Below are 13,764 nucleotides of genomic sequence, written 5' to 3'. Positions count from 1 at the left end.
GTGGAGAACTGGCAAGGTTTTTTTAAGCAATAGAGCAATACTTTGTGCAGGAAGATCACTCTCAAGGGATTTGAGAAGATTGAACAGAGTTGGGAGAGGCTGAAGCCAAAACAAGAGGAGGGGACTGCTTGTACTCATGAGCAAGAGACAGTGGGGGCCTGAACCAAGCAGTGGAATGAGTTTGCAGAAGAGGAGAGACTGAAGAAGCTTTAGGGCCCTCAGATCACTGGGATCCTCCAACTGATTGCTGGTGGTGATGACAGTAATGGAAAAACCAAGGCTTTGATCACAGAGTAAGAGAAAACACTGTTTTCTTATGGAAAATGTTTGGTTTTGAGGCCCTGCATGTCGCCAGATGAAGAGGCGCAGTGAGCAAGTAAAACAGAGAAAGAACTCTACAGGAGATCGGGAACTAGAGAAATGGATCTGTAGAGAAAGAGGTAAGCGTAGCAGATGGCATCTTGAAGGCCAGCACTTAGCCAAAGTAGGGGAAGCAGGGAAAGAAGCTGAGCAGTAACTGGAAAGGCAGTAGAAGGATCAGGAGAAAGTAGAATTGTGCAAAGCAAAGAAAGAGAAGGTTCTAGAAAAGAAGAAAAAAATCAACAATGAAATGCTGTGATGTGCTGATACAGGTCCTCTGAAAGGGCCATGAAGACATTCAAAGATACAACTAGGTTCCTTCCTCCTATCCCCTCCCACTCCTCCCGTTCTCTCGACACCCCTGCCCAATTCCAGGGGGTCCAGCCATGACTTTCTAGGTGCCAGCTAACTATCCCACACGAGCTTAACATTACTGCTACGTCCTCCATTATGATGAAGATATTAGAACATACTTCCTTAGGCTAGAGGATAGAACCCAAGAAAACGATGTATTTTCCCTACCTTTGTGTTTTGATCCACAATCTTCTTCAGATTTTTCAACAGATGATTATTTGGACCACCTTCTTTCTCATTAACATAAACTATCCTATCCAGGTCTGGAAAGTTCCGATTCAGATCTATTCCCTGGGCATTGCTGCGTCCCACAAACCAGTCCTTGAGCTCACCAGGCTAAAAAAATCAAGAAGAAAAATAATAAGTTATTTATTATTGTTGTTGTTATATTTAGTTAAGGTCTTCATTAATAAATATTAAAATCATTTATTAGAATTAATTATTTCAATAATATCGTTTCAAAACGGAATTTTCACTCTTACTGACAAACACATGAAGGTATCAGTCTTAAAGTATTTGTTATGATAATTTCAAAAATATTTTCAATGAATAATACCTGGAATTTTAATAATAATTATATTTGAAAGATAATTATCATCAAACTGCAAAAATACTATATATATCAGTAATAGATGATGCCTTTCAAAGCATGCCAAGTCTATAGTTGAGTTTAAGTGAAATATTCATTGGCTCTGTAAATCACAGGAATCTATTTTTTAAATATTCAGAAGAATAAATTACTAAAGAAGATTGGAGGTCTAGAATGAGTTTAACATGAATTATGTACATATTAGTAAGATACCTCCCTTTTATAGTCTTTGTGAAAAAATATGAGCTCTAGAACAAAGTTCAAGAGCTCTTTAAGTTGAGAAATTTCTGTTCAATTTTAAATCCTTCATTTCAGTAATGCTATAACCTAGATTTCCAAGACATTTAGCTACATTCCATAATGCATATTTTCTTGTTTTACTGTTAAATTTTACATAATCTATGATATAGAGATAATTCCCATATTCTTGAAGTTATATAAGCTCAGACCCTTTAGACTCCAAAGAATAAAAATCTACTACAGAAAATAACAATGATAATTTTTTGTCCATTCTGTCTTACAGATCAGAATATCTATTTAATATATTAAATAGTAAACAATTTAATTCTCTATGTTATTAGAATTTTTCTAACTTTAGAAATTTTATCAGTGTTATTTACAGAAATCCTATTTGGGTTTCTTACAATGTCAAACTGTCACATCACTGGATGTTTTATTTTTAAGGTAAAAATCAACTTCCTAACTATAGACAAACATACCAATACTCCCATAAAATAAGAAAATCACTTCACGCTGTAGAAAACAACTAATGTTCTCCATGCCTGTGCAAACTAAAAGGGAATGCACGGCATTGATATTCTCTTAAAGTGTCATTACTTTCCAGCTTCTCTAACAGTTCAAATGTATGCATTTCATTTTAGAGGTAGGAGGGGATTTTGTTGGTGGCGGGGTTTATTTTTTTGTTTTTGTTTTCTTTCTTTTTTTTTTTTTTTTTTAAACTTTACTGATAGTACATAGACAAGAATTAAACACCAGGGCAACACTGATCCGGCCAAAATTTTTCTTCCTTGATGTCAGTAGAGGGCGCTATGACATCATCTCATTCAAGGACAGCACTAGCGTTACTCTTCAACACTTGGCAGTAGTTATTCTTTCAGCTTTTTAGAAGGAAATTTACCTAGTCTCAAACCTGGGTAAATTCAATATGATTTATTTAACAACAAAACAAAACATTAATTAAATATTGACTGAACCAAATTTCTCATTTGCAATCTGTGCTGAAGAAACTCTCACCCACTACCCCTTACCTTCTGAACTTTTCTCTTAGCAGCAAGGTGAATAGCCTATCACTTATATCCTCCCCTGCCTTGTGCATAAGATTGATGTGAGTGCAGTATTATTTACAGACAAGCACACATGTTCAAACACAGAGTGAAGAGAGTGTTCCCTGCTCTGGGCTTGCTGGAACTCACCTGAGAGGCAGCCTTCTCAAAGCCGTCCGGGTTGAGGGAAGGCATGATGTGGATACGAGTGTTGTGGATAAGCTTAACAATTGTCTCATTGCCCTTTTGGTACTCGTTGCACAGGTATTGGGCCAGGAAAATGAGCAGTTCCCGTCCAACAGCCTCATTACCGTGCATATTCCCAATGTATTTAAATTCAGGCTCACCTAAAAGAGCAAAAATAAATAGTATGGAGACATTTTCTATAGCTCCGAGTAGAAGACAAATGGCATCCAGTTATGAGTGTGTTGTATATCTCCTAATTTACTACACAGAGCTGACAGCTACTTCTCCCTCCAGAATTGACATCCAAGAAATCTACTTTATTTATTTTTTTAAGATTTTATTTATTTATTTATTTATTTATTTATTTGAGAGAGAGAGAAAGAAAGGGAGAGGGAATGAGAGAGAGAGCGTGAGAGGGGAGAAGGTCAGAGGGAGAAGCCGACCCCCCCATGGAGCTGGGACCCTGATGCGGGACTTGATCCCAGGACTCCAGGATCGTGACCTGAGCCGAAGGCAGTTGCTTAACCAACTGAGCCACCCAAGAAATCTACTTTAAATGTCAAACTACTCCAGGGCTTCTGGGTGGCTCAGTCAGTTAAGTGACTCCCTTCCCCAGGGTCTTGGGATCAAGTCCTATGTCAAACTACCTTTTTCAGCGGGTAACCTGCTTCTTCCTCTCCCTCTGTCCCTTCTCCTGGCTTGTGCTCTCTCTCCCTCGCTCACTCTCTCAAAAACATAAATAAAAATCTTTTTAAAATAATAAACTAATAAAATAAATAAATAAGTAAATGTATGTCAAAATATTCTAAACACTTCTATTCTTCCAATTCTTCCTCCCCAGCTACCCACTTGTTAAGGACTGAATTGTGTCTCCCTCAAATTCATATTTTGAAGCCCTAACCTCCAATGTGACTGCATTTGGAGAATAGGACCTTCTAAGGAAATAATTAAAGTTAAATGAGATCATAAGGGTGGGACCCTAATCCTTACAAGAAGAGGAAGAGACACCAGCAATCTCTCTCTGCACCTGGGTAGAGAAAAGGCCACCTGAGGACACGGCAGGAAGGAGACCACCTATAGGCCTGGAAGAGGGGTCTCAGAAACCTGCCATACTGGTACCTGGATCTTGGACTTTCAGCTTTCAGAGCTGTGAAAAAATACATTTATTTTGTTTAAGTCATCCAGTTGGTGGTATTTTGTTAGGACAGCCTGAGCACACAAATATACCATCTCATTGTGAATAAATAATAATAATGCATCGCATGCCTTCTATTGATTAAACACTGAACTTCACATTTTTTATTTAATCCTCACCAAACATCGATAAGTAGGTATTATTTTATGATGAGCAAACTGAAGTTAAGACTGCTTAAGGCATCTTACCACAGGGGCACCTGTGTGGCTCAGTCTTCGGCTTAGGTCAGGATCCCAGGGTCCTGGGATCCAGACCCACATTAGGCTCCCTGCTCAGCAGGAAGCCTGCTTCTCCCTCTAGCACTCCCCCTGCTTGTGTTCCCTCTCTTGCTGTGTCTCTCTCTGTCAAGTAAATTTTAAAAATCTTAAAAAAAAAAAAGAGAGAGAGAGAGATCTGACCATGGTAACACAGCCCATGAAGCCAGGATTCAAATGCTGGTCTTCTTGTGCAGTTAAAAGTCTATGCTTCACCCCCCTTTTATTGTTTTTTATTTATTTTTTAAAAAGATTTTATTTATTTATTTGACACACACAGAGAGAGAGAGAGAGCACAACCAGGGGGAGTGGCAGGCAGAGGGAGAAGCAGGTTCCCTGCAGAGCAGGGGAAGCCTGATATGGGACTTGATCCCAGTACTCTGGGAACATGACCCAAGCAGCAGGCAGTGGCTTAACCAACTGAGCCACCCAGGCACCCATCCACCCTTTTTTTAATCCTAGTGATTAAAAGCATGAACTTCTGAAGCCAAACTGCATGGGTTCAAATCCGTGCACCAAGTCTTACTGGCCGGCCTTGAGCAAGTTACTTCCACTCTCTGTGGCTCTCTTTTACCACCCATAAAATGAGAGAACTATAAAATTATTCTACCTATAAAATTAATGTAAGAATTAAGTGAAGGAATAAGTATAAATGCTTAGAATGGTGCCTGACAAAGAACAAGAGCTATGTGTTTGCTATGATGATGATGATGATGATGTCACATTATCTTATCAGTGTGACATGCTTTACTACATATAATCTAATTTTCTCAACAGCCCCCTAAAATGGGGAAGACAGATATTTTTATTGTCATTATGGTACAAATACAGCCCCAAGAGGATATGTTTTGCTAATGGGCTCAGAATTCAGACATAAATCACTGTTGCCTGTTTCTGCCTCTGTCCTTTGCATTTAGGAATCATAAAATTGGAGAGAGCATAGCAGCAAATGCCCTTAATTAATCCTGTTGTTCTGCTCCCTTCTGCTTCACCCATCCCCCAGGCCCGATTTCTACCGCAGGAAGGATTCTCCCACTTACAAAATCACTAGGACTGCTCACCCCTGGTGAAAAATTTTAATTTTAATTTTTTTAAAAAAAGCACAACAAAACTGGAATTCTTTTTCTCCTGGAAATATGTTATGAAAATATCCTTTGCAGGAGATTCCTGAGCGCGTGATTTAAATGACTGCTAACCCCAGCAAACCACGTCCTTGTGTGACCTCTCAGCCTGCATCTAAGCTAATCTTAATCTAAGGATCAGGCAGGAGCAGGATCAGGGGCTACTTATCTGCCCCTCATTTTTCACTTTGAGGGCAAGTCGATAACAAAACTGTGCCTAGGGACTTGCCCACAAGGTATGTGAGAAGAGATGTTTTCTTTGCTTCCGATTTCAAAAATCATAATAACCTTCCTTTGTGTCAAATTCACAAGCTTTACACCTGCTTCTTACTGGATACGAATTTGTTTGAGGCACAGAAGGGAGGGTAGCCGTCCGTTACAAAAGAAAACAGAGAGAGCGAGTAGCCAGAGGAATATTATGAGCCTATTCTGCAAAGTTCTGTGAGGAGACTGTACTGGGGGAGGCAGGCTGGTCCCGCCCCTGACCACACAGCACAGTTCTGTGTGCTGCTTCAGTCATTCCAAAGTGCTTGGCCCGCAACCCTTAAGAGTAGGTAAGCTCACTGAAATTTTGTATTCCTTCCCCGGATTTAGAAAATACATTCATCCTCATTTAAAGGAGAAACAGCAAACTCATACTTACTGTTTGGTGGTCACAGTAAATTTTGTATTGGAATCCAAATGCTCTCCTAATTCTGCCACAAACCACACCACTCCCTATCGCTGCAACACCTGATTTTCCAAGTCAGAAATTTCCAAATTTCCAACATGGTTTTGTTTCTTCAACTCTATAGGGAATTGTTCTCAGAAGCAAATCTCCCCCAAAATGTCTATTCTATCTGTGAGATGGTAATAATAGTAACAATAGCAAAGCTTTAGTTTGACATAAAGGTAGAACTATAAAGGTCATTTTATAGAAGACATTAATGTATGGAAATGAAATTCAAGGCACATACGACTTAGCGAAAGAAAAAGCAAGTGTATTTTTATCTTCCTCTGCTTTCTAGAATAAATTAGATTGCTAGATAATGCTCTCATCAGAATACAGGAGAGCTGCTGCTAAACCTACTGACGTGTCTTGTAAGATGAAGAAGAGCCACAGTGTTGTTGGACATGCACATGAAAACGTTGGTGTCTGACACTACAGGAGACCCAGAAGCCAACAGAGCAGCATTCTTAAACTCAAGGGACGTGGGGTCTGGAGGAAGACACAGACATGCACACGAACAGTGAGGCAGTGAGGCAGTGAGGCAGTGAGGCAATGACGAGGGAATGTCGGATACATTAACCAACCAGCTTCAGGGTTCTAAAGTGCAATAGTCCTACCACCCAGATGGCCCTTCTCTGGCCCTTTGCCTTCCCAAAGCCAAATTTATTTTTATAACACAGCCCGCACTGGGTCCCCTCTGTCTAAAACCCATCAGCTGACTAATTTCCCATCTGCTTTCACCATAAAGGCCGAAGTTCTCTCCGATAGTTTTGTTGTTGTTGTTGTTTTTTAAGATTTTATTTATTTATTTGACAGAGAGAGATCATAAGTAGGCAGAGAGGCAGGCAGAGAGAGTGAGAGGGAAGCAGGCTCCCTGCCGAGCAGAGAGCCGGACGTGGGACTCGATCCCAGGACCCTGAGATCATGACCTGAGCCGAAGGCAGCGGCTTAAACCACTGAGCCACACAGGCGCCCCCTCTCTGATAGTTTTAATCCCCCCATGGTTCAGCCCGGTCCACCTCCCCGGTCTCCTGAGGCACCACCTTCACTCCCCGTCTTTCCACCACAGGGCTTGGCCTAAGATGGACGCTCTTTACTTGTCACACACACACAGTTTGCCCTCACGGTCTCCTAACCGTGGAACACTCTGGTTTCCTCAGAGTACTTGGAATCTAAGTCCAGTTCTTTTGTTATTTTTAATACCTCGGGGTGAATATATGCATTCATCAGCGTGACTGTTTGCTCTTCCACCCCAGACTGCGTGGTCTGTCAGGGTGGGGATGGTATCCACCAGAGCTCACGAGTGCCTCACTCCTGCCCAAATGAGAGCCAGAAACACAGTGAGAGCACAATAAATATCGATTAACTATAGTCACGAGTCAGTGAAGAAACGATGGGTCGAGCTTCTTGCTCCCAGCCTCCCAGCGCGTGACTGACAGCACAAAGTGCCCCTGACATGCGGGTGTAGCTGTGGGCACCTAGAAACTTCCTGGCACAGTGAGGGGGACAAAAGGATAAACTGAAGGAGACTTGAGGCAGGGTCAGGGAGTCCGTACCCCGGGGGCAATATTTAGAGACCTCCATGCTTGTCTCTGTATCTGACATTCCCAGGCAGAAATGGAAATTCTTCTTGGGGAAGGAAAGCAGCCGTGTGAACAGATGACTTCCCAGGAAGAAGATTAATTTCCATGGTCACAAGAGAACCACAAAACTCTAGGCAAGGACTCTCTAGGGCTCCTTTTGTCGTGAAGTCTAAACAAAGGATTCTGAAGAGACTTTGCTTGCCGAATCCTTACTTTAGAAAGAGAGAGAAGATGGAAGCCTTCGGACTTTGGATAAGCCTCTGTGTCAGTTTACCTCCATTTATTTTAATGGAGGACTGACTGCTTTTCGCCAACACTGAATTTTCTTCTCTGTGGCTCTGAAGCTGGAGTTTGCAACAGGCTGTGCAAAGGATGACATGTGCGTGTCTGTTTACAGTGTCGATACAGAACAAATCCCAGGTTAGCAGGTGTGGCATCTTTTGTGGACACAGCTGCTGACGCACACGCGCCCAGGCGAGAGCTCTTCTCTCCCCTAGCAACGGGAAGAAAAGGTGGCCAGAACTGCTCTCAGTGCACCTGGGGATGGTTGGCTTTGCCTTCATCTTACGCTCTGCACTCACCATCTTGTTCATTTTCCTTTTTACACAGTGATGAGCCTGAGCTCCTGATCCTGCAGCCGAGGCATTGTGTTTGCGCGGGTGGCCAAAATGTCAATGGCATTGGCTCAGGAAGTACAGTTCCCCTGTTGCACCCATTTTCCCACAATTTCATGTAACCATCTGTCTTCCAGTTACTTCGCATGGTACTCGATCATCCGTCAAGGTACCATTAAAAGATAATCACCCGACAAACCAAACCCAGCCTGGCTGGGCAGCGTTTCCATCTTCTTCATCTGCGTCACAGAACAATCAATGTGCCTCACTGGATTTGTATTTGCATCAGAACTATATAAGAATAACGGATGTTATTCTGTAAAAATCAGACCCAAGGATTTACTGAAGTCAGAAATAAAAAATTCCAAACTGAGGAGGCAAATGATTTTAAATTCCATACCTGTAACGCTTTATTTGCTCCAACTGTTTACTAATGTGATTTGAAGTACCTAATCACTAAAAAAAAAGAAAAGAAAAGAAAGGAAGAAAAGGGTGCCTAGGTGGTTCACTCAGTTGTCTGCCTTCAGCTCAGGTCATGATTCTGGGGTCCTGGGATCGAGCCCCACATCCGGCTCCCTAATCCCCAGGAAGTCTGCTTCTCACTCTCCCTCTGACCCTCCCTTGCCATTTCTGCATGCTCTCTCTCTCTCTCAAATAAATAAATAAAATCTTTAAAAAAAAAAAAAGGAAGGAAGGAAGAAAAGTCTTTTATTTTTTTTTAAGATTTTATTTATTTATTTGACAGACAGATCACAAGTAGGAAGAGAGGCAGGCAGAGAGAGAGGAAGGGAAGCAGGCTCCCCGCAGAGTAGAGAGCCCAATGTGGGGCTCGATCCCAGGACCTGAGATCATGACCTGAGCTGAAGGCAGAGGCTTAACCCACTGAGCCACCCAGGCGCCCCAAGAAAAGAAAAAGTTTTAAAGAAACATCTACTGCTTCAAGATTAAAACATACGTATTTTATACCCCCAGAAACCCATACTCCTTGGACTTAGCACAATGGGTGAAGTTTAAAGTTGAGAGCAGACTGGCAAAGCCCCCAAAGGGTAGGAATTAATGGATTTTATTAAAGTGACCAGAGAGCTCCTAAAGCAGAAGTTCACAGGCCCAGTAGGCTGAGATTTTAGAAAAAAAAAAAAGAAAGAAAGAAAAGAAAGAAGCAAAAGTGAAAATAGTAAAAAAAATTTCCTTCTCGCAAAAAGGAATTTTTACTTTCACTACTTTATTTGACCCAAGGGTCAGCCTATCTGTCTCTAATATTTTTTCCTCTTGGAAATAGCTGACAGACTGACCATTGGATTGAGGCCTTGATCAGAATGAAGGTTCTTTCCAATCTTAGAGTCAATTATTCAATGCCCTCTACATGGGAAGAAAAGAGCAGAGGGCAAATATCAAATGAAAATGAGATAAACGTGAAAATGGGTTGTAAGCTATGAAACTCTGGGTAAGTGTAGCATCATTATTTAGAAAAAAGTAAGTAGGTTAGGGGTATTTTAAGAAAGAACTTGATTATAGTATCAGAACCTTCCTATCTTTCATTCTGTGAATAGAGACAAAACTCCTACTGAGATGAATGTATTCTTCCTCCAACATCAAATTATTGCCAAAATATAAGTCTACTAACTCATTCAAAAGGTATGTTTCACTCACTGATTTCACAGTTCTTAGAGCTGGGGGCAGTTTCAAGAGGCATGTTCCTGCTATATGTAATATACTAACCACATCGCTGAATAACCAGAGCATCCAAAAATAAAATGTATTTCTCAAAAAAAGCACGGCAAAATGTGCACGTCACCAAAGATTTTGAGAAATGGTCACATAAATAGCTACCAAAGCAGCACGATCACTGAACCAATACAATTTACAAACAGCCATGCAAGCAAGTTGGAAACCTCTCAGGAACAGATGGGCCTTCCCATCAATGATCTCGCTCTCTCGGCGGTAAACCTGGGGTTAAGACATTAGTGCTACTAATTGTTTCCACTTGTTCGACATTCTAACATCTTAGAGCTTGTAAATCACTCTTGCAGAATGAACCCTGCAAGTTTCCAAAAACTTGTCAATAAATACGTCATTAATTGGCTCATGTTTTAGCAGATTTTAGCGGCCTAAAATGCTGAGTGCATTCCTAAAAGAAATCCAAATCTCCAAGGGCCAAATAGATAATAGAAGAGGGTGGGTATGGATATGAAAATGGATTCTTCTTCTACAGAAGAGGTGAGGAGAGAACAAAGAGAAGAAGAAAAAGAAAAGAAAAACAAGGAAAGGCAAAAGAATAAAAAGCAGCTATAGAAGACAATACAGAGTATAAAAGATTATCTTACTTGCTTCCTCCTTCATAGTCATATCTTTTTTTTTAAGGTTTTATTTATTTATTTGACAGGGAGAGATCACAAGTAGGCAGAGAGAGAGGGGGAGGGGGAAGCAGGCTCCCCACCGAGCAGAGAGCCCAATGCGGGGCTCAATCCCAGGACCCCAAGATTATGACCTGAGCAGAAGGCAGAGGCTTAACCCACTGAGCCACCCACGTGCCCCATAGTCATATCTTAAAATAACTAAATTTACATGTCATCTTGAAAGGAAAATCTCACTTCATCTGATGTTTAATGGACAGCCAACACAGAATACATTACAGAATTATTCTGCAGATATCCATTCCAGAATTCTTTTTCAAACTATTAATTATGCATTAGCCATAACATAGCACTTTAAAGTTCTCTTACAAATGACATCTAGCATGTACCTAGTAAGATCCTAATTGAAGAAAGAGGGATAAGCAAAAGAGCAGAAGTTATTTCTAAACTTGTAAGTCTATAAAAACAATGTCAAAGGTCCAATATCAATGAATACCTTTAATTTTTAATTAAAATATTTGTTTTTAACACCAGTATCCTAGAAACTTTATACAAATACCCCTATTCAATGATGAGTACATAAATGTTTAACAACTAGCTCTGAGCTGTTGGCCGATTTCCATGGTGTAAATGTGCCCACTCTGGCCAATCTGGAGTTACCAATGCAAGGTGTCAGCTCACAGATTTCCCAAAAATTAAAAATAGTTCTCTTGGGGTGCCTGGGTGGTCCAGTGGGTTAAGCCTCTGTCTTCAGCTCAGGTCATGATCTCAGGGTCCTGGGATCAAGCCCCGTATCAGGCTCTCTGCTCCACAGGGAGCCTACTTCCCCCTCTCTCTCTGCCTGCCTCTCTGCCTACTTGTGATCTCTCTCTCTGTGACAAATAAATAAATAAAATCTTTAAAAAAAAAATAGTTCTCTTAAACCAGTACAAGCCTACTCCAACACACCTCCACATTTGAAGCAACTATTTGGAATATGTAGCTTCTGGTTTCTTCACAGATTCTCCAGAAGGTGAATCTGAGGTCTAAGAAATCCGAAGGATTTTCAAACATGTTATGGAAAGTATAACTAGGGGATGACTGGGTGGCTCAGTCGGTTGAGCATGTGCCTTTGGTTCAGGTGATGATCCCAGGGTCCTAGGATCGAGTCCCACATCAGGCTCCTTGTTCGGCGGGGAGCCTGCTTCTCCCTCTACCTGCTCTGCTTGCCGTTCCCCCCTGCTTGCACTCCCTGACAAATAAATAAATAAAATATTTTTTTTAAAAAAAGAAGGAAAGTGTAATCAGGCTAGCCTCTACCATACTGCCCTTCTTTATGTTTTATTTTAATTAAACAGGGTTTAATTAAATTAAATTAAAAGAGGTTTGGTTTGGGGTTTTGTTTCATTTTTATTGTTTTGAGATAGCTCTGTTTTCCAAAGTGTTACACCATTATCCATCCATTCTAGAGAGAAGGAAAAGAAGAGGGGAGTAGGGAATTTTTCTTTTGACTGAGTGAATTATTCTAGCAGTTACCAATTGACTGGATTACATCACCTTTTCTCTAAAGCTGATTATAATAAATCAATGAAAAAATTTTACTTTAACCTATTAAGTAGTTTTTCTAAAATAATTATCATTTCAGATATTCAAAATTCTTTCTGTTCTTTCTACCATCTTGACATACAAGGCTATCTTCACGATGAAAAAGGCAGTAGAATTTCTGTGCCCAGTCCCAGAAATTCATAGTTTAAAAATCACAGGAATTAGTTACTTAAAATTCATAACATGAAACACTTCATAGCTACTATCCAAGGAGAGGCTGCTTCAAAAGCCTTAGACTCAGAAAAACCTTTGACTTGTTCAAGAATGTCGTGACATGAACACAGTATAAGCTTTAATATAGAAATCAGATAAGGCAGAGATTGTTGTAATGATGTAGTTTCATGATTTGAAATCTTTCTGTAGATATGAATCACCAGGAAAGACAGAATTATTTTTAAAGTGCTCTAATAGCTACAGATCACATCAAATTATCAGGATGACTTTGTGCGAGTATTTACTGAATATGAATTCTGGACATCAAAGTATCTTTTGAAAGTATTAATTTTATTTTAGATAGCCCTCTTAAAAGACTTTGGTGTTTTTCACCAGTATTTGGATCATATAAAATAAAGTGTGAAGATGAATATACATAAAGGGCCAAGAACAGAACAGAGTTAAATGAACTGGCACCAGAAAAGGGGGAAAGAAAACATGAATGGACCTGTTTTCTGACAGGGGATTATGATACGGCCTTTGCTGGCTCTCTCATTACCAGATTTGGTTGTCAATGGTATGTATCTCTGGGAAAACAGTGCCCATGAGGAGTCATGTCATAGTTCTGGAAGAGAACTTTAGGTGCTACATTAATTTCCCAGAGGTGGTTGTGGGAAGAAGGGTTTGGCTAATTCTGCAAAACTCCAGAGGACAAAACTAGAATCCTGACTAGAAGTTCCAGAGAGAGAGTGTTTAGCACAGCTGAAGAACAAACTTTCTTTCAGCAAAAGCTGTTGAAACCCAGAGCAGCTCTTGTGAAGTCATCAACTCCCCTAGAAGACAGAGTGGTATCTCGAAGCCATGCCGTAGATAGGGGACTAGATGACCTCAAACATCCTAGCATTCCACAGAAACAGAACCTGGCAGCTTTTCTTTGACAAACTATTGGTATTCAAGTTCCTCAACTTGCCCTACACAAATCATAGCTCTCAATAAATGTTAGCTGACAGTTTTGACAGTTCTCTGGAACAAAGAGAAAATGGTAGATCATCATCATGAACTAAGGAAAGATTACAACAAGTAATGGAAAAACACGAGTCCCTATCCACCAGTCACCATTCTGTATGCCCATGAAAAACAGCCTGTCTTACTCCAAAGGTGAATAGATGAGGGGACGAGTGAAAGCGATGGCCTCAGAACCTAGGTGGGTCGAAAACGTCAAGCATTTCTAGAAATGGAGAAAAACTTCCGTTTGCGATGAAGCAGGTGAAGCGGTAGCAATACCAATGACATAAAGCAATATCAGCAACGTCAGACTTAGTTGAACAATCTCTTCCCAAAAACTCTTTGGGACTTTTTCTTTCTTCTCTCAGGAAGAAAATAACTCAAAATTCAAACTGATTTGTCAAAACATCTTCAGGTTGC

The 13,764-nt window shown here is 40.6% G+C and overlaps 1 protein-coding gene across 1 annotated transcript in view; it reads right to left on the bottom strand.

Annotated features, from left to right (window-relative positions):
- Window positions 1-13,764, bottom strand: part of CPE (carboxypeptidase E) — a 115,556-nt gene that overhangs the window by 34,539 nt on the left and 67,253 nt on the right. The window contains exons 2-3 of the mRNA XM_045998452.1: window positions 2,737-2,933; window positions 883-1,050 (exon numbers count right to left, since the gene is read on the bottom strand). Coding sequence (XP_045854408.1) covers window positions 883-1,050; window positions 2,737-2,933 — 365 coding nt within the window. The remainder of the gene's footprint in view (window positions 1-882; window positions 1,051-2,736; window positions 2,934-13,764) is intronic.

This window comes from Meles meles, chromosome 2, assembly GCF_922984935.1.
Source record: "Meles meles chromosome 2, mMelMel3.1 paternal haplotype, whole genome shotgun sequence".
Lineage (NCBI taxonomy): Eukaryota > Metazoa > Chordata > Mammalia > Carnivora > Mustelidae > Meles > Meles meles.
This window is presented reverse-complemented; position numbering and strand designations above follow the sequence as displayed.